Raw genomic sequence first — 25687 nt, forward strand, 5'->3', positions numbered from 1 at the left:
TTCATTTAATTCACTTTATGCTTCACATGAATCCCGTGTGCGGTGTCCGTGCCCCGCAACCTGTGTTCTGGGGGATGTATATCGTCGTCTACCTTTTTTCACACGTGCACATACGGAATGGGACATTTGGTCACGGGCATTTCTCCGTGACCAAATCACCGCCGGCGTTTGGCTGCAGATGGACCCTCTGCCACAGCTGATCAGCCACTGGAATCCCCGATGCGGCTGCTTCTAAGGCAAGATTTATTACTGTTTAGGGTAGGGGGTTGATTTAAGGGGTTTTAACAGTTAGGGTAGGGTTTTTTTAGGGTAAGGGCTTAGGGTAGGGGGCTTTAGGGCAAGGACGTTTTAGGGTTGGGGTTTTTAGGGTAAAGACTTAGGGTAAGGGCTTAGGGTAGACTAGGGTTTTAGGGTAAGGGCTTAGGGTAGGGGGAATTGGGTAAAGGCATAGGGTAGGGGGCATTTGGGTAGGGATTTTAGGGTAAGGACTTAGGGTATTGGGTTTTAGGGTAAGGGGCTTTAGGGTAAAGGCAGAGGGTAGGGAGCTTTAGGGTGAGGGCATAAGGTAGGGGGTTTTAGGGTAAGGGCTTAGGGTAGGGGGTTTTAGGGTAGGGGGTTTTGACACATACCTTAGCGGTGAAGTGGCCGCGGATGCAGGTTCTGGTGGAGGGAGGAGTGTGAGTTGCGATGAAGCGCCAGTGGTCATTTTGTCACGGAGAAATGTCCTGACCACACACCACTATAGGGTTTCCTTTTTCTTTTCTTTTTTAATACTCATATTTTATTGGTTTTACAAACAATACAATAATGTATATATTTATTTTATGTTCCGCTGTAATCCTAAACCAAGAACCAAAACCAATGGACTTTTGGCAGAATTGGAGCCAACACTAAAAACCCAAGGCAGGTTCAAGTGTACTGCTTTTGTGTAGGAGAGGAAGCCAAAACGTTACATTATTAGTGCATCCAATGACATGCCATAACCCAGAATCCTAGTGTGCAGTTTAACTAACGTATGGAGTGAAGCACAGTTTGAGGACCGGCTGATGCAGTCACGAGTTTCTGCTGTTGGATGTGATTCTTTTTTTAAATATGACATCTAAGTTTTATTTCATTACTTAAATTTTTATTGAGCATTTTTTACATACAAAATAAGAATTAACAAAACATATAACAGATAAAGGGGGGGTCGGGAAGGGGGGGGAGGGGTAGCATTTGTAAAAATATAGCATTGTACACAACAATTTAATTACCACGTGTATCACTCTGTTCCAAATATTCTAGTCTATATATGGGGATATACCTGCACGGCGAAACCAAGGAGCCCAAATCTCAGAGAATTGCGAGGTAGAGCCGTTCAGATAGGCTGAGAGTTTTTCCATATAAACTATATGCCAAATGTTGTTATTTATTTGGTTTAAGGATGGGGGGGGCAGGTTGTTTCCAATTTTTGGCAATTGTACACCGTGTAGCATTCAACATTTGGGCTAGTACTTTAGCTTTTTGGGGGGGAATATTGGCTATTGGCTTGCCTAGCAATATATGTACTGGGTCATGTGGGGCAGTGATTTCTAGGATCTTGTGTATTAATGTGAACACTTCCGTCCATGTTTGTTGGATTTTGGGACATGACCAGAATATATGCAGAATATTCCCCACTTCATCACAACCACGCCAGCATAGTGGGAAGACCGCTGGGAGAAAAGAGTGCAGCCTGGCAGGAGTCATATACCATCTAAATATTAACTTGTAAATATTCTCTTTTATTACAACGCACGATGTATTTTTGGAGGCAGCTTCCCAGATGTCTTTCCAGGTATCGAGATCTATACAGACGTTAAGATCTTTTTCCCAGGATACCATATATTTATCGGGAGTTTGGTTACTCTTGATAGAGGATAGACTTTGATATATTCTGGAGATAATGCCCTTTGTGTGGGGCTGGTGTAGACACCAGTCCTCAAACAGAGTTAAAGCATGAGGTTGACTTGATTTGTAGACTGATGGGATATAATGCCTAACCTGGAGAAATCTGAAAAAATCGGAAGAGGGGATATCATGATTCGTTTGTAGAGAAGCGAATGGGGGGACTCTCCCTTGAACGAGAATATCTTTGACTCTCGTGAGTCCTTTTTGAACCCAGGTATGGGAGAGCGGGTTTTCTGTGTAAAAAGGAAGGGAGGGGTCCGAGAATAGGGGTTGCATGAGGGAAGGGGTACCCGTTAGTTGGAACTTGGATTTGAGGGAGTCCCAGATGTTACAGGCAAAGGATATCACCGGGTTCTTGAAACTCTCGGGTGGTATAGACTTTTTGTTAAGCTAGAGAAGATTTTTTATTCTGCATGGAGAACAAATCAAATCCTCTATCTCGACCCACCTCCTTTTGATTGGGTTTGAATGCCAGCTAACAAGTTGTCCTAATTGAGCTGCTCTATAGTATTTTTGTAAGTTCGGAAGAGCTAAGCCTCGTTCAGATTTGGACTTATAAAGAATATCTTTGCGAACTCTAGGTCGCCTGTTTTGCCAGACAAACTTCAAAATTTTCTTCTGAATATTATTTAGATCTTTCTGACAGATTTTAACCGGGAGAGTTTGAAAGAGATAGAGGAGTCGAGGTAAAATGTTCATTTTAATAGTGGTTATTCTCCCAAACCAAGATATTATATATGGGTTCCAAGTGGCTAAGTCCTTGACTATCTGGTCAAAGAAGGGTTTAAAATTTGCGTTGTATAAAGTTGAATAATTTTTTGTTAGTTGAACCCCTAGATATTTAATATGGTTCGCGTTCCATTTAAAGTCAAAATTTAGTTGGAGTAATTTTACTAATTCTTTAGAGAGGTTTAAACTAAGGGCCATGGATTTGGAATGATTAATTTTATAACCTGAAAGTGAGCCGAATTCTGATAGAACATGAAAAAGATTAGGGAGGGATGTGAAAGGTTTTGAAAGCGTCAATATTATATTGTCCGCAAAAAGAGCTATTTTGAATTCTTCCTGACCAACAGAAATACCTGCAATATTGGGGTTCGTCCTTATCTGGCATGCTAGTGGTTCTATGGCTAAGGCAAACAGCAAAGGTGAGAGCGGACAACCCTGCCTAGTTCCATTTAATATTGAAAAGGGGGCAGACAGAGAGCCGTTCGTCCTCACAATGGCCGTTGGTGTGGAGTATAGTGTGTTTATACTATTTAAAATTTTGTCTGTGAATCCCATCTGCGAAAGCGTAGCTGACATAAACTGTCAATCAAATCGATCGAACGCTTTTTCTGCGTCTAAAGAGAGTAATAGAGATGGGCACTTTGTAAAATTTGCTACGTGTATTAGATTCACTGTCCTCCTTGTGTTGTCAAGGGCTTGTCTGCCCAGGACAAATCCCACCTGGTCCGGATGAACCAATTTAGGGAGGATACTATTTAATCTGTTGGCCAGGATCTTTGCGTATAGTTTTAGGTCTGTATTTAACAGCGAAATAGGTCTGTAGCTAGAGCACAACAGAGGATCTTTCCCCTCTTTGGGGATTACCACTATGGTAGCTTGGAGCATATCCCTAGGAGGGGGAAGGCCTAGTTGCATCTCATTGAATACTTTGGTAAGAAATGGGAGGAGAGTTGTGGAATATTTCTTGTAATAAAGATTAGAAAATCCATCCGGACCAGGGGCCTTCCCAATTTTCAGGGATTTTATTGCTTCCGTAATTTCCAGGGGCTCTATAGTTTTTTCAAGGTTTGTGATGTCATTTGGGTCTAGAGTGGGGAGTCGGCATTCTGCTAGATCATTCCGAATCTTTATTGCTTTTTTCTCTTTAGCCGAGTCTCCCACTGGGCCTGGTAGATTGTAAAGGGATCTAAGTTTTATTTCAATAATGAAAACACATCTTCCAAGAACCCAATGTGCATAACAACGCCTGTATCAAGGGTAGTCAACCAAACATTTCTTAAAAGAGATGGGAATTAGGAGGCACATGAACATTGCTATACAATATAATAATAATAACAACGTACCAACTGGTGTGAGCAGGAGGAACGGACAGACCTGGCAATATGGACACAAGTTTGCATAGCACGGTCCTATAGTGACAGAGGTGACCTATCTTAAATTAACTATTTGCTTTCCTTTGCATGGTCATCATAATACATTGTGTACTGCTAACGTTTAAGATTTAATCTCACCATTTTGAGATAGTTCAAAGTGTAAAAGCAAATGAAACCACTGGCTTGATCCTTCGCAAACCTCTAGTGCAGACCAATATACAGTATATATGCCTATTTTTCAAACTCTAAAAGCCCACACATTTGTATTTAGAGGCAGTGTTAAATGCAAAACGTTTCTTTGGAAATGGTCCTGTTAGAGCCATTAGGAGAAGATGCATCTTTATTTATGTTGATGTTCAAATGGGTAACTGGTTGGGAGAATTATCCACGTTCATTAAGAAACTCTTTAAGAATGAGGTTATGCAGTAAATGGAAAGTCTCACTTCAATAGAGACCACTGTATCTGGACATTTCTAAAAACAGTATTTGCGAAGGGCAGTCATGTTTTTATAGATATGTGTGGAAACATTGAATTTCTTTGATGGCGAGATTGCTAACTTCTGTAATAAGAGCCAGAGTTTCCTTACACTTCACTTTCTTGAAATAAAGTACAATGTATGTTATTTTGTTTTTGTGGTTCTTGTGGAGGCAACTTATAGAAGACCTTATATTTCAGGGGCAATACTGAGCTTTGTGGGAAACAAATGGAAAGGTAACAACACTGGACACAGTCTTTCTGTTTCTGTTGGAATGCTCTCAGTGATTTAATGCAGGTGCCTGTTTCTGGTGTAGTGGTGACAAGTCTGCCTCACCCAAATATATTTGATACTTTGTGGCATACAGTAGCAGGAGTTATACAGGAGCAGGCGTTATACAGGGGCAGGCAGGCGTTATACAGGGGCAGGCGTTATACAGGGGCAGGCGTTATACAGGGCAGGCGTTATACAGGGGCAGGCGTTATACAGGGGCAGACGTTATACAGGAGCAGGAGTTATACAGGAGCAGGAGTTACAGTTTACAGAAGCAGGAGCTATACAGGAGCAGGAGCTATACAGGAGCAGGAGCTATACAAGAGCAGGCATTATACAGGAGCAGGAGTTTTGTGTATACTGTGCTGTCCTGATCATTTAAAGCAGCAATACTACTTTCCAACTCTTTTTTCCCGTTTATTTGTAGACGTAAAGCATGTGGCAATGTATAATTCTACATTCTTACCTAAGCTGGCAATCGTTTGATGCTTCTGTTATAAATCTGTAAAAAACATAATTGTGTGCCTAACATAATGGCCGCCTTTCCATTTCAAACAATCCTTCAGTTAGTGTAACTCAGCAGCTACAATGTATCCTTGTATTACTGAGTTCTTCAGTATTAGCTGATACCTTTTTTATATGGACTAACAATTTATGTCATAGGACAAGCTTTGGAGAGTTTTCCTCTCTTCCTCAGGTCAAGCAATACTGATATACAAAGGTTTCTGTGACTTAGACAGGGATCTACTATTATATTACTACGGTAACATTATCTATTGTTACAGTTTACAGCTCAAACAGCTGGGACCATTGACAACAAATTATCACACGCAGGAAAGTGTTGCAAAGATCTTGCACTGCTTGGGAGGTGGGCTAAAACCTGCTATAGACATCACAGGATGCTTTAACACTCATTAAAAATGGCATTAAGAGTTGAATACTACTACTAAAAAAAACCACAGTTACTATTATTTAATACTACAGAACGGATTTTTATTTAAACGTAAGATTTCACGTTTTGCTGCGTTAAACATAGGGTCGTTTAGCGGGCCATCAGAGATTACAATATTTTATGACTGTTTCTGTATATTAAAGTAGAGAAGAAAATGGAGAGCACTGCAGAAAAAATGAAAGGGCTGGAGGCTGCTTGAAAATTAAAAAATGCTTTAATTTATGGCATTGGTAGACCGGGCTACAAAAACAGAGGTTAACTCTGACGCGTTTCGCGCTGTATAAGCGCTTTATCAAAGAGTAACCTGTATATTATGTAGGTTTTTCCTCATTTATTTTCATGTATTTTTTTTAATGAAATACATGTTTTTGATTGTTTTACCTGGACCAGTTCATTTTAATAGTTAACTACAGGCAGTCCTCGTTTTCCAACGTTTCGCTTTCCGTCGCATGCGTTTTCCGACGCCGCATAATACAGTCAAAAATACCTCATTATCCACCGCGTTTTTCGCATATCCGGCGGAAACCGCCGCCCGTTAACATGGGTCCCGCTTTCCGACTGTCTCGTCTCCGACGCGGGTTTGCGGGAAGCATTGTGTCGGAAAAGCGAGGACTACCTGTAATTCATATGTTTGCCTTATGCACATAGTTTGAAATCTAGACATATAAGCGGAGTGCGTCTTCTGCTCGTCACATTTCAGAATGCAGATCATTAGCTAGTGACGCTTTGGCCGCCTGGCAAAAGTTTCTGATGCAGATAAAAGGGACAAAGTGTTGTTCATTAAACTGCAATAGTGCTGATCGGGATGCTCACACTGTTTTATCACAAACCCCCAAAGTAGGATTTCCAGAGCCCCAGAAATTCATATATCCCATCATTTTACGTGTGTCACGTAACTTTTCACTAATTCCTTCCTGTTGTAAGCTTCACATCACGTGCGGTTTTACACCGCTTCAAAATTAAAACAAGCGGCCTTCATATACTGATGCTAAGAGGTGCAAGAGGATTATTCCTCATTTAGGGGCAGATCCTGAGGTTGCTCATTTTTTAACGTTCCGCTATCTCGTTTTAACATATACTTATCCGTAACGCGTATCCCCAAAGGTGAGTAACGCAAGGAAGTCCTGGCATGTTCCTTAAAATTAACGGATCAATACATTTTTAACGGACGTTAGGCTTACTCATATGCAAATCATATGGTAATGACGGAGATCCTCAGACCTCCGTTACTGTTAGCACGTTATAATAACGCTGCGATATTTAGCGCCTTCCAAAAGCCGCCCGTACTCACGTCCAGATCCTGATTATCATTGAGTTATTTCTTGGAATAGCCAAAAAGCAACGTGAGTATAGGACTTAACCCTTTCATTACAAAAAGTTACAAGTGTCATATATATATATATATATATATATATATATATATATATATATACAGCTCAACCCCCTTATAACGCTGTGCTTGGGGTCCAAAGAATCACATTGCGTTATAAGCGGATCACATTACAAATAATGTACAATTGTATGCATTGTACTATAAAGTATTTAAGACACCAATAATCGTGTTGTAAAGTATTCATAAATAAAAATTTGGGAGCCACGCTTGCATTGCGTTATAAGCGGATTTGCGTTGTAACGGATCGCGTTATAACGGGGTTGAGCTGTATATATAGAGCTGTATATATATGTAAGGCGGGGTTGCAGACCTGCCTAAGACATGCAGATGAGCATACAGTTATATTTGCATATATATATATATATATATATATATATATATATATATATACAGTATATATTCTTCATTCAGTATTAGGTGATCCTTTTTTATTTGGACTAACAATTTATGTCATAGGACAAGCTTTCGAGAGTTCTCCTCTCTTCCTCAGGTCGGCAATACTGATTAACACAGGAATCTATGGCTAAAACAGGGTTTGGGAGAGCAGAATAATAACAAAAAAACGACAGAGATGTACTATAGATAAGGTAGGGTAAGGTAGGGTGAGAAAGTGTTTGAAGACATGGGAAGGGTGTATAACGGTGACAAGGAAAAGCATGAAGGGGAAGGGGATGCTGCAGGGGAGGAAAAGGTGTGGATAAGAACATTGGCAGAGAGGCAGACAGGATAATTACAAACAATTGTGATAGTGTGTGAGAAACCCCATATCCGCATTAAGTCCCCTTGTTTTGGTGGCAAAGAGTCTTATCATTCTGAGCTCAAATGTTTTCCGTTCTTGGGTGCGTTTGAACATTCCATTGAGGATTTTGATTTTTAAATCATTTATGGAATGATCTGGTTGTGAGAAATGATGTTCCACAGGTGAACAGTATCTTCCTGCTGCATTTATTCTGCACTATCGCAGCTGGACTAACACGGCTATTTCCGTAAAAATTGGGATCATATAAATGTCTGAAACACATCATAAACTATAGTATGTTTTCAGTTACATTTTTTTGTGAACTAATATTTCATCTAATGTATAAATGACTGTATCAAGTATGGATGTGCAGTAATGTATACTCATACATACCTAACAATATTAATTCATATTTAATGGATATTAATGTACAATTAAATTAAATGAACGACATCCATCCATCATTTATTTTAATATCAATGAAATAATAATTAATATTGTTAGGTATGTATGGATATATATTTTTGTACTCCCATACTTGATACAGTCATTATTACATTATATATCATATAATTAAGTGAAAAAGTTAATAAGTGTGAAAATAATAAATTTCTCAATATTAAAACAAGATTTGCATTCGCTTTTGGTAACACACATGAAAATCTCTATTAATTGTAATGTATTGTATGTCTTTATTTGTATAGCGCCAATAATGTACATAGCGCTTCACAGTAGTAATACACGTGGTAATCATATAAATAACAAATAATATAATATAAATAACAGGTCATGGGAATAAGTGCTTCAGACAAACGTAGCATTTAGGAAGAGGAGTCCCTGCTCCGAGGAGCTTACAGTCTAATTGGTATGTAGGAGGAACGTACAGAGACAGTAGGAGGGCATTTTGGTAAGTGCTTCTGCAGGAGCCCAAGCTTTATGTATCATGTGTCTAGTAATATCTACGGTGCTAATAACGCTACCTTAATAACGCTACCTTAATAACGCACCCCCATCTCCCACAACACTGAAATGACACTCTGCAACTCCATTATTCTTAGATTTCCCATTAAAAAATATAAATGTACTCTCGAGGGGGCACTTACTCCCTGATATAAAAACATGAAACAGAATTACGGGGAACTTCTACTTTAGGCTACAATGGTAAAGAGCAACATTTCCGATGAAATGTTTTTGGTTTAGTTCACGAGTTTGCAGTGTTATTTCTGAAGAACTTTATTGTGCTTGAAAAAGAACATTGTTTGTTTACCAAAGTAATGGGAAAAAAATCCATCCTAGTCACGTGTAATGTCAAAAAAAAAGAAAAGGGATTTAGTAAACTTGCCTAGCAAATGAGTCAAGTGCAATTCATCGTGTCAGTGTGACAAAGGGTTTGGGAGAGATACGTTTTGCATTACTCTAATCTGTAAAAGCTGCAGCAAAATGTACATTCTTTCTCGGACATCACATGTGAATCCGATCACATCAAATAATGTGGCAGCAGTATTTGTATTTGGATAATTCTATTCAATGATCTGTAATGTTTTACATAAAGGAGGTATGTAATGTTGGTGAGATATATTGAGTAATTATGCATTTCTGTTTGCAAATGTATGTATGCGCGTTGATAGCATATGGATGTGAGGTTTGGATAGCTTTCACAACCCTTCTCCTAAACTCGAGCAGTCATGGTAGGAAGAGTTAGCCAGCGAATATCTTGACCCTGGGACAGAGCTTTTAGACTTAGTTGTGCCATTCTTCCTTTCTCGTTCTTCCCAGGAACTCCTGAAAGCCTTGCTGAGAAAGAGAGGCAACTCATGGGTATGATTAATCAGCTGACCAGTTTGCGTGAGCAGCTGCTGGCAGCTCATGATGAGCAGAAGAAACTGGCAGCATCGCAAATCGAGAAGCAACGCCAACAAATGGAGCTAGCCAAGCAACAGCAAGAACAGGTGAGGGGGGCGCTTTTTTGTTTTGTTACTTGTTACTTGACTTGGGTCGGGTAATGGCAGGTCAGCCAGATTCAGGTATTACAGCAATCATACATATATTCCACTTGTGCCTTGTTGCAATGCACTAACAGGAGACCGCTGAGGCATGTCTGCATGTTGTTATGATGTTGCCAGTTTTGTGTTGTTTGTCTGTTAAAAGGACACAAATAAAACAATTTTATTATTATTGATGGTATCTTTGCAACCAAACTATTCAACAGCAGAGAATAAAATGGGGAGTTGTTTGTGAAACTTTCCAGGCTGTTAAATAACCGTGATCCATAAGACCTATATCTAAACTAACTAAGCCTGTTACAGGCATACCCCGCATTAACGTACGCAATGGGTCCAGAGCATGTATGTAAAGTGAAAATGTACTTAAAGTGAAACACTACCTTTTTTCGACTTATCGATGCATGTACTGTACTGCAATCGTCATATACGTGCATAACTGATGTAAATAACGCATTTGTAACAGGATCTTTAGTCGCCCCGCTTGCGCACAGCTTCAGGGAGCCGGTATTGCTGTTCAGGACGTGCTGAAGGGCGCATGCGTGAGCTGCTGTTTGTTTATTGGGTGATTTGCCTAACTCTCGAGTGTATTTAAAGTGAGTGTCCTTAAACCGGGGTATGCCTGTATAATACTCTGAAGAACAGCTCCCTCAGTTACTTCTCTGAGCAGCGCTCTGTGGTCACAACGCAGGTTAAAAGAATGACTGTTGCACACTTGTATTCCCATTTAGCAGCATTGGAGGAACACGCAGACAATTATTTCCCCCTCTTATCTCCACTAGTTATGTGGACACACCACAATACATAGATATATTTGCATGATTGTGAAGATGCTGGGGGGATAAGAAGTTCATTGAAAGACTAAAGTATATTTCCCAGGACTAGACAGAGGATGAGTATTGACATACGTAATCCTGCTTTTGGAAGTAAACCAACATTATATCTCTTTGTAATTGGAATTTCTTTGCAGATTGCAAGACAGCAGCAACAGCTTCTACAGCAGCAGCACAAAATTAACCTTCTTCAGCAGCAGATACAGGTCAGTTGTCATTTTCACATAGTATTGGTTCTTGTATGTATACTGTCACCTAGGTTCATATCTATTAAGCAGTGCTTTTTCACAAGACACATTATAGTCTATTCATGTCAATGGGCTGCAAGGCGCCTTCTGCCACAGTAAGGAGTCTTGGAGAATAGCACAGCTAAGTAAATATGGGACTAGTCTTTAAAGTCTGTACCTGTCCATGGGGTACTTAGAAACAGCGTGAGAAAGCCAGCCAGCGACCAATAGGCTGAAGGATAGGCAGGCCCCCCATGTCTGTATCTAAGCGTTATTGTGGTTATGTGAGTACAACCTCTGATTTATTGCCAGAAATGAATCTGTTCATAGAAATGTAGAACTAGAAGGAAGGAAATAACAGGCAAGCTCATGTATCGCCTTCTCCACATATTTACTAAGATACTGCTATCATTTCTGTTCTCCATATAAAATATTGTTTGTTTCAAGATTATTTTTTAAACTTAGTGATGTTTCCATCAACAGTGAATAATCTGCCTCTCTTAAACATCACAGGAAATTCATTCATAACATTAGATAACATGAATTATATCAGAACCATGTTGGCGAAAGGGATTCTCTACAAATCAGTTTATTCACTCTAATTTAGTTCACCACAGGAAAGGTATATAATGTATTTGTATGTCGTTTCTGGGAATAGAACTAGCAACAACCCAGATATTAGAAAGGCTCTTTAATGCCACGATCACAGAAGGACATTTTCATCCACAATATTATCATGGATTTCGGCTAAGTCTATTTATAGCCTCAGATTTGTAAAAGTTCCCGGCATTATCAACTTTTTCCCTGAATGAATAATGTCTATAGGAAAGCCTTCCACAAAAGGGCTTAAGTTAAGCCACTCTACACAAAAGCTTTTTTCAGTATTTTACTCATCGCTAGTAATAAAAGGCGACACACATCTCACAACCGCAGAGAAAGGGAGGAGCGCAGTGGGGCCATACATTGAAGTCATTCAAACTTTGTTCACGTGCCATACAGTGTGTCTGCACAAAACGCCTCCCAGCTGAATAATGGCGACACAACTGCGTAGTGGTAACAAGCGACCACTCACCTCTTCAGGATTGAAAGGTTTATTTCACCCGCAGCCTGGTGGACTAGAACTATGCCTCTTTTTTTTTAATACAGTCAGAGGAAAGAAGTGCGCCATCGTGGAGGCAGAAACAGTGGAGACCCTTGTTTCAGACTTTCACCTTGCCATACCTAATCTATCAAGCCATTCTCAGACAAACCCCACATTTTAAATAAACAGGCTCAAATTTATTGTCCAGGAAGTGGTGTTAACTGAGGGCTGCAATTCTGGTCATGGAAAATTGACACTGAATAATGATGTTGTAGAATGAACAGGGTCTGCTTCTGACAAAGGCTTCCTTTTACCGGGACCATATTTAGTTTAGCTTGTTGATTATGGGGAAAAAGCAATGACTACTAATGTATTGTCATCATGCAGTAAGAATGTTCCAGAAACTGAAGCTGTGAACACATAGTGCTTGTAGTTGAAGGTGTGGTCCCATGTAGTCAGATGATAGATTTTTTTGTTGTATATTTGTACTATTTGTGTCTCTTTGTGATTACATACGTCATTATGATGTTTTTGAGTGGTTTATTGGTCTGGAGAAAATAATTACTTTGCCATCATTACTCCTTTTTGTCTTAAAATGTTCCTTGGGGGTCATATCTAGCTGTGTTATATATTGTATTAAATGTTGTGTTATTTGCTCTCTTTTGAGTTATTAAATATCTTCAGATATAATTTGTTTTTATTCTGAGACAAGGTGTTACATGGGAAAAGGTTAAACAAAATGAAGTATATATGGGTGATCTGTATTAATTCATTGCGTTTCCCTCCATGTAAATTGCTGTCTCAAAATCACATGTAGAAATACGTACATCTAAACGTTGCTTATTCATTCTCACATACCTCTTTGTACCAACCTCCTCTTGTGCATTTCCAAGAAACAGTATTGCTGAACAATGTCTGCTTATCTCCGCACGGGCAGCTCCCACTGTCACCCTGTTTCTTTTACAGCTGCCTTGTCACAATCACTGTCACATTGTTCACGTTTCTTGCAGTTAAAGCACGTGGGGTTTTGCCACCTTAGACATGACAAGGTTTTTCGATGCTATAAAGCGAGGAGAAGGAATGGTGACCCCAGACGCGGAGTTTGATATAGTACTGTACATGTCCCCATCTCCCGCCTGCAGCTGAACTTGCTCGATAGTACTGTACGCGCGGCACCAGCTGGGTACAAAGTATTAGTAGATCAGAATCATCAGGGCTTGGTATATTCCTGTGAACATCTGGGATGTTATTTATTTCTTAAACTGGATAATCCTTTTTTTGGAGAACAAGCTCTTCGCTGCAAATCTTCTCCTGCGCTCCTAATATGCTCTGCTCAGATGGTACTTCATATGGACAACTGATACTTAGTAACCACTTTTCGGCCTGAAAATGCCTGTTATATTTTCACCTTAGATCTGGCTACATCAATGGCTTTCCATAGAATTTGTTCTCACAATGAGTCCCTTCCGCAAAGAGCTTACAATCTGTTTTTGGAGCCTGAGGCACGGGCAGATAAAGTGACTTGCCCAAGCTCACAAGGCGCTTTACACATTACATTACCACTAAGCTATTCCTCTAAACCAGGGGTGGCCAACTCCAGTCCTCAAGGGCCACCAGCAGGTCAGGTTTTGAGGATATCCCTGCTTCAGCAAAGGTGTCTCAGTCATTGACCGAGTCACCGATCGAGCCACCTGTGCTGAAGCAGGGATATCCTTAAAACCTGACCTGTTGGTGGCACTTTAGGACTGGAGTTGCCGCCCCCCCCCCCCCCATACAGTTACAGTGGCTTTGCAATTTAAAACAAATAAACTACATATAAAATATTATTAGAAGGAAGGTGAGTAAGCCTAGATTAGATGACATAATAATTACATTTCATGTGGACTTCCACAATAAGGAATGGTCAGTTTGTAAAAGAGAATGGAAAGGCCACACCTAACAGCTTGTGACAGTGGGACGTTTTGTCCAAACTCATCATGTGTCAGGAGCAGCTGTTTTTCTGCATCTTGTAAACACGGGCACTGTGTAGTCACAGGGGCCGGCCTCCGAGTGCAGTCCCTGCAGTCTTTCCCATGACTCTGCAACCTTTTCCCAAACAACGGAGGATGCCGGCAAAGAGACGTGAACAATTGTTTCTCACAGAGGCTGTGCAGCTGATGTCCTATCAGTTATCAGAATAGGTCCCACCCTCGTCTGTAGCTCAGATAAACGCCTGGGAACCCAGGGATCAAAAAACAAAGGGACGTTGGTGGGAGACTACAGGAAAAATAATTCTCAGCTACTGTATGGTTGACCCTTACAGTGCTGAGCAATGCATTGCAGGCACCGGCCCTTCTTAGCTCTGTAAGGGTTAAAAAGCCCATCTCAGCAAGTCAGTCTTTTATTCCGCGTAGGGTATGTGCCAATGAGAATATACGGCTTGGAGACAGTCACACACAGGAAGCATGGGAGGAATGGAAGCAATTCCTGCAGGATCCGTGTTGAAGGCACTGCTCCATGTTCAGTGTGCTTCATATGTCAGAGCTGAGTGCATGGAAAGTCTGCTGTGCACAAGGCGTTGTAGGTGGACATTCCCAGGCACTGTACGACTTTCGCAAGGCTTAGGACTTTTACTGAAGCTCGCTCTGTAGCTTCTGTAGACGCTTCTGAAATAGCCTCCTACACCTCAGTGAGCCGAACCAAACTCTTAAAGTCATTGGACAGCCATTTAAATTCCTTTATAGATTCAGACAGTAACACTGGCAACTGCACTGTTCAGTATCTCGGCAGTAAGGAGACCTTGGCGGTGAGGGAGGGGTCCATGGTCCATGGAGCCCCGACCGCTTAAGACATACCGGTTTACTCCACCAGCTAAGATTAATGCCTGGTGGACACAATGTGGCCGCCAAGAGCAGCCTTGTTCCAGGGGACGATAGACTTTCTCCTGGTGACCCAGCGGCCATATAGAAATATCTCGGACACCGGGGGTCTGAGGTCAGTAGTTCAGGAACATTGGGGACCAGAAATAATTTAAAAAAATATGGAGACTGCTTTAACTTCTTCTGCTCCAGAAGGGGATTGAGATCAGGATTGTGGGATATGTTGTAGGATTGTGGGGTATGTTGTAGGATTGTGGGGTATGTTGTAGGATTGTGGGGTATGTTGTAGGATTGTGGGGTATGTTGTAGGATTGTGGGGTATGTTGTAGGACTGTGGGATATGTTGTAGGGCCTTTCGCATTAACATTGTTAAAATGTTTCTAATGACCAGTATTTGTTTTTTTACCTGGCACTGGCACGGTAAAACATACAAATGAATTGTCCTGGGACACACTGAGCTGGGAGTGGTTATCCAACCCGAGTCTTCCCCTGCAGGCGCATTTGCCTATTGCAGAGCTCTCTGTGGGGTCCAAAGGAGCTTTTAAAGAAGTTAGTAAAAGGGTTCTTAAGCGTTTTCATATCGGGGATAGTAATTATTGTTTGAAGGACCCCCATACATACACTTACACTTTTCCGTCAGTGTATTTATACATATGCATTTAACGTGTATTTAAAAATGGTCCTGTAAGTAAATATCAGCCGTTATTAGTGACGGAAAACGTACAGACTGCGGGAGAGATCTGCCTGACGTCAATACGGAAAGACTTTGGCGACCACCACTACAGTCTTCAGGGACCATTTGTGCCCCAGGGACCATGGATTTAGAACTAGTGTGTTGGAGCAATGGGAGTTTCCCATGCAAAATACAAGGGGCTAATAGAGTGTAATCGGGGTGCATGTAATGGTAACTCCTTTTTTGTCTGCAGTTAAGGCGATAACATAAATAACATCACAGCTAGCAAAATAACTGCATTAGGCCTTACAAATAAGAATGGAGACCGCCAGTTGTGCTTATTTCATACACTAAAATCAGTGTTTTTGGTGCCAAAAGATGGCCAGGTAAACCCGGAATAACAATACATTTTGCTGCTGGCTGGCAGAAGTGTTTGGGATGTTTTTCCTTTATAGCTTCATCTGCCCCAAATTGAAGATGCTTTAAAATTGAATGACTAGCAGTCAAAACGTGTTTGCTTCAAGCTGACGCGAAAAGTACTGGTGTCTGTGCTTCCAAACTGATTGTGCTTTGTACACAACTGACAGCCACAGTCACTTTGAGTGACTGATAAGTGGGAAGCTTAGCCACTTACCAAGGAATGTGCTGAAAGGGAAGGCCGAGAGTCGCCGAGATGCCTCGGCGTGTTCAAAATCACGTCTTTCAGCAGTCGCACTCGCAGACATTGTACGCTGATTCAAAATTAAGTACACACACCTTTTATGTATACACGCATGTGCCTAAATAATTGATGTTCATATATATATATATATATATATACATAAGTGTATGTGTGTGTATATATATTTATATATACTGTATATATATAGAGAGAGATATACAGATATACAGACATGCATGTATACATACACGTGTCTCTATATAGAATGTTATACTGTTTATAGTGTACACTAATACTATAGCCCATGGGTCCTCAAGCACGCCCCCCCCCCCCCCCCCACAACAGGTCAGGTTTTCTGGATATCCCTGCTTCAGCACAGGTCACTCAATCCAGTCCTTGCTTCAGCACAGGTGGTTCAATCAAAGGCTCATTCTTCGACTGAGCCTCTGGTTGAGCCACCCGTGCTGAAGCTGTGATATCCTGAAAACCTGGCCTGTTTGGTGGGGGCTTGAAGACTGTAGTTGAGCCCCCCTGTTCTACAGTATAGAGCAACCCCCCAGAAACATTATTGGCACCTCATCCTGTTGCCTATTTACAATGTCCTCTTACTTGCTCAATACATCGTTACAGAATCTATTAGAGGCTAAGGTCAGGCTGTAAGGAGATCACTGCTTCAGCACAGGAGGATCAATCAATGGCTCAGTCTTTGACTGAGCCACTGAGTGAGCCACCGGTGCGGAACCAAGGCGGTCCCTAAACCCTGACCTGCCTTGTGATCCAAAAATTGCAAATAATGCACAAAGCAGCGCACTGCCCAGGGACACAGGTGTATCAAAAGTAAAAATGCAGTTTTATTGTCAGTCAGACATAGCAAACAAGGGGGTACAAACCCTCCAACGCGTTTCACACAACAGGGTGCTTTATCAAGGAGTTGTTTTTATATGATTGATGAATATATACAAAGATTCCAGGACTGTTGGAGCACCCATCACATTACTATATCGAATGGTAGCCCCTGTGGACTGGAGTTTCCCACCCCTGGCTAAGGAGTTTATAGAAATACCTAATATTTTTATGTAGAAAGTTATGTTCATTTTCAGGGTGCAGTAACACGGCCACTCAACTTGTTTAGTTGAATTCATTAATAACCTTTAGGAATAAATGAATGTGCAAAAAAACAAACCAGTTACTGGTGATATCTTTCCTTGCATTGCCACCCTCTAATATGTGCTACTTTACAATAAAGCACAGCTGTTAGCTGGTCTGTAGCAGGTCTACATTTAGTGTGAGCTTTATCTCTAGCGTTCTTCTTCTCCAGTGCACATCCCCTCTCCTACACCTATTGTGTGTTCGGGTTTTTCTTGTAGAATATAACAGGTGTTTCTTTCATACGTTTGAGAAGAAAGACAAGGACTTCCGAGCCTCTCTGATCCCCAGAGGCTTTGATTGAACTGTCTTTTGTGGGGGGGAAATGCCACCGTCTTTAAATGAGCTGCACACGACAATCTCAGAGAGCACTTACGTCCTCAGTCACCATTACCCTTTTCACCACTGTTCCCCTTTCCAAATCAAACTGACAATTCAGATACTACTTTGTCTTTCCAAGGGCAATACACCCATTGTGTTTGTAGGTGCAGTCCTATCTAATAACACATACTATGAAGTTTTAATAGCGCAGAATCCATGTAAGCATGTAATACTTTCTCTGTTAAAGCAGCAAAACGTAAAAAACCAGCGCGGATTCATCAGAAACCGCCATTGGATACAACCCGTGGCCGGATTTGTACAACCATGGATTGCTGAATCCGAGGATTGGATGCTACAAATCCGCCCACGGGTTGCGGAGTGTATTGGTAATAATAATAAATCCACAGAACGCCAGTCGCCTTTTTTGAGATTGATCTGTTGAAATCCGCTGGCACAAGGGACCAGCTGATCCGCTGCGCATCCATATTCTCCCCAAATATTCGCCCATCTCTATGAGTTATGCCGTTTTACATGGTTATATGATATACTGTATGTTCCCTAGTGCAAGGCCAGGCCCCCGCTGGCTACTGCAGCGCCCGCGAGGGGGGGGGGGGCGCCACGCTGCGCCGACAGAAACTCCTGCTCTCAAGAAAATTGTGAGCAGGAGTTACTGCGGAGCGCTAGGCCACGCCCCCTGGCGGTTCAGCCAATGAGGGCGAACCTGTCGGGTGATGTCACGGCCGGGCCCCCGTCACGCGCCCCCCCCCCCTGTCTTTCCCCCTGCAGCTCTCTGCAGACAGGGGGACTCGGGTGCACGCGCTGCCTGCCTCACAGACCCGCGTGCAGCGCAGGCAGCGGGGCCGCAGCCTAAGAAGTGTATGCTCACATAGGTCACCGTTTCCTTACTGTGCTATATCAAAGCTTCTTGGCAGTTGTCAAAGACCAATATACTATACACCAGTTCAATCATACGTAACAGTGAAAACAAAGGCGGACTGAATTACATATCTGTTTTTTTGGGGGGGCGGGGGGTATTTAACGTAATCCTGGAGTGACATGCAGAGATTCGCACCACTGCTAAAATGTTCACTTTAGTACTTAGACTAAGTAGCTCTAGTATAATCAGAGATTAAGCAATGATTTGTCAAACTCCATACACATTGGTTTACAAACATAGTAGTTTCATTACTATTCTTTCATTATGTCTTGATGAATATTCTTTATTTATAAATATGTTTTGCCTGGAAGTAATACATGTCATCTCGTCTGTATGATAGTGGAGACTTGAATGTAAAAATCCTGTCGTGTCAAAGACTTCTTTTTATTCAATTTGGAAGATGAATTTGTTCCAGTTTTATAACAAGCAGAACGAGCTAAAACATGTATATCCAGTCTGTGGTGTGGTGACCCCCGGGTAAAGCTACACGGAATACTGTCACCCTAACCTCACAAAGACTTCTTCTGTCATTTCTCACAAAGTGATGATATTACGACTGTAGTTTATAAATATATGATGTGGGAATGGGCATTTTAATATTGGGTTACAAAAGTAACATCAATGCTTAGTTCTTTCTTGTTTCATGTTGTCACTGTCTTAAAGACTTCTAACTGCGTTAATTACTCAATCGCTTGGTTTAACGCCACCCAAAGTACTGTTTGTTTTCCTTTACTTTGGTGCTATTAACAAAACCACTGAAAACACACTGGTAACGCGTTCTGGCATTAATTCTTATTTCTGTCAGCTAAGCCGGGTTCTCAAGACACCCCCAAAAGGTCAGGTTTTAAATACCTGCTTCAGCACAGTGGCTCACTCGAAGACTACCTGTGCTGAAGCAGGGATATCCTGAACACCTGGCTTGTTGAGGTGGTCTTCAGGGCTGGTGTTGAGAACCCCTGAGTGAAGCTGTTGAACCTGAAGGGACCATGCTACAGGGTGACCTCCTTATACCTGAGGAGTACTCCAAATCCAAGTACAGTGTATCCCGTGTGTGTTTAAATGAAGTAGTAGCCACACAGATTACATGAGGCTAAGCTGTAAGGAACCTTGGCCCATATTTACTAAGGTGTGCTATTCTATAAAAGACCTTCCGATGCAATTCATCACCTACAGTATTTAAGTGAATGGTCAGTAAAGTATCTTATCGAATAGCAGCGCTTAGTAAATATGCCCATTTACATCACACCTTGCGTTGAGATTCCACTCCCATGCTTATTACAAAGGCAGTCCGTGCAGCACTTAAAAAAATCTTTATTTTTTTAATATATGCAGCCTTTGATGACCTTTATTGAAAACTAATTACCTAAGCTGCCGATCTATTCGTTCTTCCGTGATCGATCAGCAAAGATCCTGCTTCCCGGGGTTCACTAAATGGCTGCCTTGCAGTTTCAATCACTCCTTCAGTTAATGTAACTGAGCAGCTACAATGCATTCTTATATGACAAGGTAACATCTATTGTTAGTTTGCAGCTCAAACTGCTGGGAATATTGGCAACAAATTATCCCAAACAGGAAAGTGTTGCAAATATGTTGCACTTCTGGGAAAGATATTAGTTATTATTACTTTAAAAATCAAAGGATGCTCGGTATATTAAAACTCATTAAAAATGGCATTAATAGTTGAATAAAAAACAAACAAAAAACAAATGCAGTAATTATTATCTAATACTACAGAACGGATATTTTTTAATTTTTTTTTTAAACAGTCGCCGATGTTGATATCCGCTGTTTGATAATGTTAGGGGCTCGGCTCTATACAAAGGGAAATATTCTGCACCATACAATGCTGATCCAATGTTACTTCCGGAGACCCAGTTAAAAGGGAACGGAAAGGGTTTTTATTTAAAGCCGCAAACCAGCCATCTCCTTCTTGCTTCTTTTAATTTCATGTTAGCCGCAACAGATCCAAACAGCAAAAATCAAAGCGGTAAAAAAACAAACCCTGAACCTAAACATTAATTAAATTACCTTATCCATCTTGACAACTATTAGCTTTTCATTTTGTTCTGGTTGTGTTAAGCTACACTAAATGTCAGCAGGAATTCTGCACATATAGTTCTAGTACAGAGGTAACCAACTCCAGTCCTCAAGAGCTACCAACAGGTTAGGTTTTCAGGATATCCCTGCTTCAGCACAGCTGGCTCAATCAGTGGCTCAGTCCAAGACTGAGCCACTGATTGAGCCAGCTGTGCTGAAGCAGAAACTGATTGAACCACCAGTGCCGAAGCAGAGACTGATTGAGCCACCTGTGCTGAAGCAGGGATATCCTGAAAACCTGACCTGTTGGTAGCTCTTGAGAACTGGAGCTGGCCACGCCTGTTCTAGTACAATAACGTTCTTAGACTCTCTGCTCTTGTTCATTGAGTCTCTCAGGTCCTACCTACCTGGTTGTGTTGGAGACGTTATGCTGAAGCACCAGGACCATAAATTGCTGGGTTTTTAGACCATTTGATTTGTTTTTCTTTTGATGGCATTCTAATGGCTAAACAATGCCGAACGCTGAAGCTTGGAAGAAGAGCAACCACGACCCGTGGGCAGCTTCCGATACAAATGAACGCAGCTTGTTACTAACGGCATATTACTAACGGCATATTAGATTTGATTAAGAAGGAAGAAAAGATATCGCAGGTCTGAGCCTTTGCATTAAAGTCTGCACGGATAAAATGACCGGACCGGGGCTAAAAGCATGGATAAAAGTGTCGTTTAACGTGAACGCAGCGAATAAAAATACCACGTGGGCATGTGCACACGTCTCAGACAGGTCTGCAACCCTGCCCCTCCCCATTATCTGCTAGCATACAGTGCTTCCACTGCAGCCAGGGATTCTGGGTAATGACATGCAAACGAGCACTCACAGTTTCACCTTTTGCGTCTTATCTATTTTAACATAGACCCTGTAAGCTTATACCTGCCGCATTACACAGCTTTTCCGCACAGCCTGGGTTACAGAAGTGCAGAGCTGGTAACCCTACTCACAGACAGCTTTACTTCATTAGGTTGTTGTCAGGTGACAGGACACGCTGCAGTGATCACAGATTACGTGTAAGGCTAAGGCCCCGCTCCCAGAGTCAGCGCACCTGCGCTGCTGACAGGCGGTGCGCTGAGATACACAGACCGCGATCTGCGGTCTGTAGGGAGCGGGAGCCGGAGCGGGAGGTGGGCGGGAGGTGGGAGGTTTGATCGGGAGGTGGGAGGTTTGATCGGGAGGTGGGCGGTTTGAAAGGGAGGGGGGGCGTGGCTTGAGCGGAGGGACCCGCTACTCTCCCCCCCCCTCCCTCCACGGACTCGGGCTGGAGCTGGAAAGTAAGTTTAAACACACACACGCAGGCACTCATTCATACACACACACACACACGCGCACACACGCACTCACGCACTCATACACACACACGCGCGCACACACAGGCAGGCACTCATACACACACACACACACACAGACAGAGGCAGGCACTCACGCACTCGGGCACACACATACACACACAGATAGGCATGCACGCACTCAGACACACACACAGAGAAAGGCACTCACCTGCTGTCCCTCCACACTCCTCCCCGCTCCCCGAAGCCTCTCCTCCTCCCGAAGCCTCTCCTCCTCCCGAAGCCTCCCCTCCCCATTGGCTCACAGCCACACACGTCACGCGTCAAAGCTAGAAAACACCATTCTCTGGTGTCTCCAGCGGCTGACGCGCTACAGCGTGTAATCAGCTGTGCAGCCAGTGGGGACCGGGACCGGCTCGCGAGGATTCCCCTGCTAGTGGGGAACTCGCGACCCGCCGCCCGCGCCAACGAGCGCAGCGGGACCGAGGCCTAAGCCCTGACACGTGGCTTCCAGGGAGAGCTTTCATTTAAATAAACTGGGGAGAGAAACTTTTACATTAACTATATGTAAGATATCAGTCTTAATTAACTTACAATTTCAAATGTTGGCTGATATGCTTCAATTATCAAAATTAAAATTAATAAAAGAATTCATTATATCACTTGTTGCTTTGAAGTATTTGTCCTTCATTGATTGAAGAAACAAACCTGATTCTGCGTACTTTTAGTTGGACTATGGGAATATAATGTTTGAATAACAAAAATGGGATAGCGTCTTCAAAAATGCCACTTAATGTAAAGCTGCACAAAGGAAAGATACTGTACATTTGTACATTTTAATACCATACTGTATATTAGGTAGCTGATATGTTTGAACAGATACATTCTTTGTTGTGAATGATTTACTGAACTGTTTATTTTCACCCAATTATAGATAATCGTTACAGGATATTTTGGTATTTAACAAAGCTCTGCTGAAACCTTTTACCCATTTGTAGTCACTATATAGAGTTATTTAATCTCCAACAATATTTTATGCAACAATAAATATTCCTATAATTCCCTGACCTGTATATTGTCTCTTACTTCTTATATCAGATTTCTTCCTGCCGTATTGCACTACCCACCTCTTAACTATCTCAAACTATCTCAAACTAAGCATGTCATCAAGTAAACATGTTCCTCCCCATCATCCAAACAAACACTTGGGCCCCTTCTACCAAGCAGTGCTACAGTTAAGCCTTACTTTTAATTACATGGAAAGTAGTGTGCCTTGTGGCTCAGCTCTGCTCTTTAAGTTTCAACCCCAATTTTTTATTTCTGTTCTCATTTCCATTCTCCCAACTCAAAGCCAATGTCTGTCTGTCTGCGGCACCCAAAACTGTCTTCTGATTGCCCTTTATGCCAACAGCTCTCCCATGGGTTCTTCCATCGTTCCAAATGAAATGAATCCTAAAGCTAGACATGGCTCGTGGCTCTGTGCTCTTAGCTCGTGGGCTCAGGGCGAGGAATCACGAGATCTCCTCTGCACACTTTCTCTATCGGACAGTCTCCTTTTTTGGTTCAGATACCCACCTCTTTAAATTGTAAGTCTTTCTGAATACCAGCTTTATTACATTATTTAACGGTATTCATTTTAATGTGAGTTTCCTTTAAATCTCAATAATGTGTTGTGAAATATGTTGGCATATTTATAAAATAGGTAAATTAAATTTTTTATTTTTTTTAAAGGAAGGTAAATTAACTATAATTATGAATAAATGTAGATTGCACAGTTTCCCTGCATGTGCTTCTTGTACAAACAGCATGGTTGTTTAATAGACAAACTTTGTGTTGGTAGGCCATTAGTCTCTCCCCAAAAGAATATTTTTTACACAATTAACAGTTCATTTTTTATATCCTGCTGTCAGAATCTGCAAGTGTTATCTGGGGATAGTTTTTCTTTTGGTCCGTTTGCTAAACTCGGAGCTTGCCAGTCCAAGCTAATGAAACACCTATTGAAATAATAAGCTGATGAAAAGCATAAATGGTTCTCTCAACACTCATATTCTGGCAACATTTCCTGCTCATTGTGGCTGCAGCCACAATCTCTGAGCCTGGCTTCTCTTTGCTAAGCCTTCCTGTGTGGCTATGTGACCTCTACATATTCTTCAGCAACTAGACAGACGCAAAAGCCCCAGTTGTGTCCTTTCAACGCATGTGCTCTGTCTTCATATGGCACCATTTGCCACTGAATCCCAATAAAGGTTTATATAGAGTGCCATCGGGTAGGTCCCTTTTGGGATGACGCTTGACAAGGCGCCTAGGAGCGTTTCACAATTGACATGCAGCTCAGAGTGGTTAAACGTGTCTTCTTTGTACGTAAACTGTCAAGAAATGACTGTGTATTTCTAATTACACAACTATTATCCTTCAAATGTCCCTGAAACTGTTTTTCAATTACATGCGGGAATACGCTTCCAAACGGCTACAACGGCTAGGTACATTTTGAAAACTTCAAAACCGACACTCTTCTGCTCCTCCTTACATCTCTGCCCTAATTTCTCGCTATGCACCATCCCGACTCTGGCATTCTGCTGAAGGATGTCTTTTCTCTACCCCCTTTGTATCTAAAGCCCTCTCCCGCCTTAAACCCTTCTCACTGCCCCACACCTCTGGAATGCCCTTCCCCTCATTACCCGACTGGCACCTTCTCTATCCACCTTTAAGACCCAATTTAAGACACACTTGCTTAAAGAAGCATATGAGAAGCACCGTGGCTAATACTATACATGATACATAAAGCTTGGCCCCCTGCAAACGCACTTACCAGAATGCCCTCCTACTGTCTCTGTACGTGCTCCCTACCAATTAGACTGTAAGCTCTTCGGAGCAGGGACTCCTCTTCCACAATGTTACTTTTATGTCTGAAGCACTTATTCCCATGATCTGTTATTGTTAGTTATTTGTTATTTATATGATTGTCACGTTTATTACTACTGGCGCTATTTAAATAAAGATATACATAAAACCGTTTCCTGCTGTATTTGTAGAGGTCAGACTGACCTTTATTTGGCTAAATTGGAAGTCCAGTGAAACCCCTGCTACATAGTAACAAGATAATGTCAAGAAAGTGATTTGAAGTATGATTTTTGCTTTCTCCTGTATTGTAAGTTACATCATTTTCTTTCCATATAAACATATTTATTACTTAAATGCAGGGGCGGTACAAGGGTAATAGGGGCGCCGGGTGAACCTTCAGTATTAGTAGGAATACAAATTAGGTATTTACATTTGACATTTCTTTTACATTAAAAAAGAGAAGATGTTACTGAGATACTGATTGTACATTCTCATTGTACTGGGGGAATAGTTATGTGCCCAGGGGGGTAGTTATGTGCCTTGGGGGGTTGTTATATGCCTGGGAGGAGGTAGGAGAAGGAGGTATGGGCCTAAGGGGCAGGGAGGGGGAGCCGAGTGTGCTTACCTGCATCCTTGGAGGATGGAGGGGGCCTGCAAGAGGCCTACCGAAGTAGGCCCACACCTCAGAGGGGGCCTGCTGGAGGGGGCCCACAGAGGTGCCCATCAGTTTCATTCCCCTCTGAGATGCACCTTTGCAGATCTGGCACGTTAGGGTCACGGCAATGTGCCTGGGCCCCCTGAAAGACCGGGCCTGGGACTGTAGTCCCAGCTGTCCCCCCTGTCGGTGGCCCTGCTGCTACATGGAAT

The 25687-nt window shown here is 42.0% G+C and overlaps 1 protein-coding gene across 17 annotated transcripts in view; it reads left to right on the forward strand.

Annotated features, from left to right (window-relative positions):
- Nucleotides 1–25687, forward strand: part of SOX5 (SRY-box transcription factor 5) — a 913923-nt gene that overhangs the window by 784750 nt on the left and 103486 nt on the right. For all 17 annotated transcript variants that reach the window (XM_075602880.1, XM_075602877.1, XM_075602886.1 and 14 more), the window contains 2 exons: nucleotides 9641–9813; nucleotides 10835–10903. In XM_075602880.1, coding sequence (XP_075458995.1) covers nucleotides 9641–9813; nucleotides 10835–10903 — 242 coding nt within the window. The remainder of the gene's footprint in view (nucleotides 1–9640; nucleotides 9814–10834; nucleotides 10904–25687) is intronic.

This window comes from Ascaphus truei, chromosome 5 (assembly GCF_040206685.1).
Source record: "Ascaphus truei isolate aAscTru1 chromosome 5, aAscTru1.hap1, whole genome shotgun sequence".
Classification (NCBI taxonomy): domain Eukaryota; kingdom Metazoa; phylum Chordata; class Amphibia; order Anura; family Ascaphidae; genus Ascaphus; species Ascaphus truei.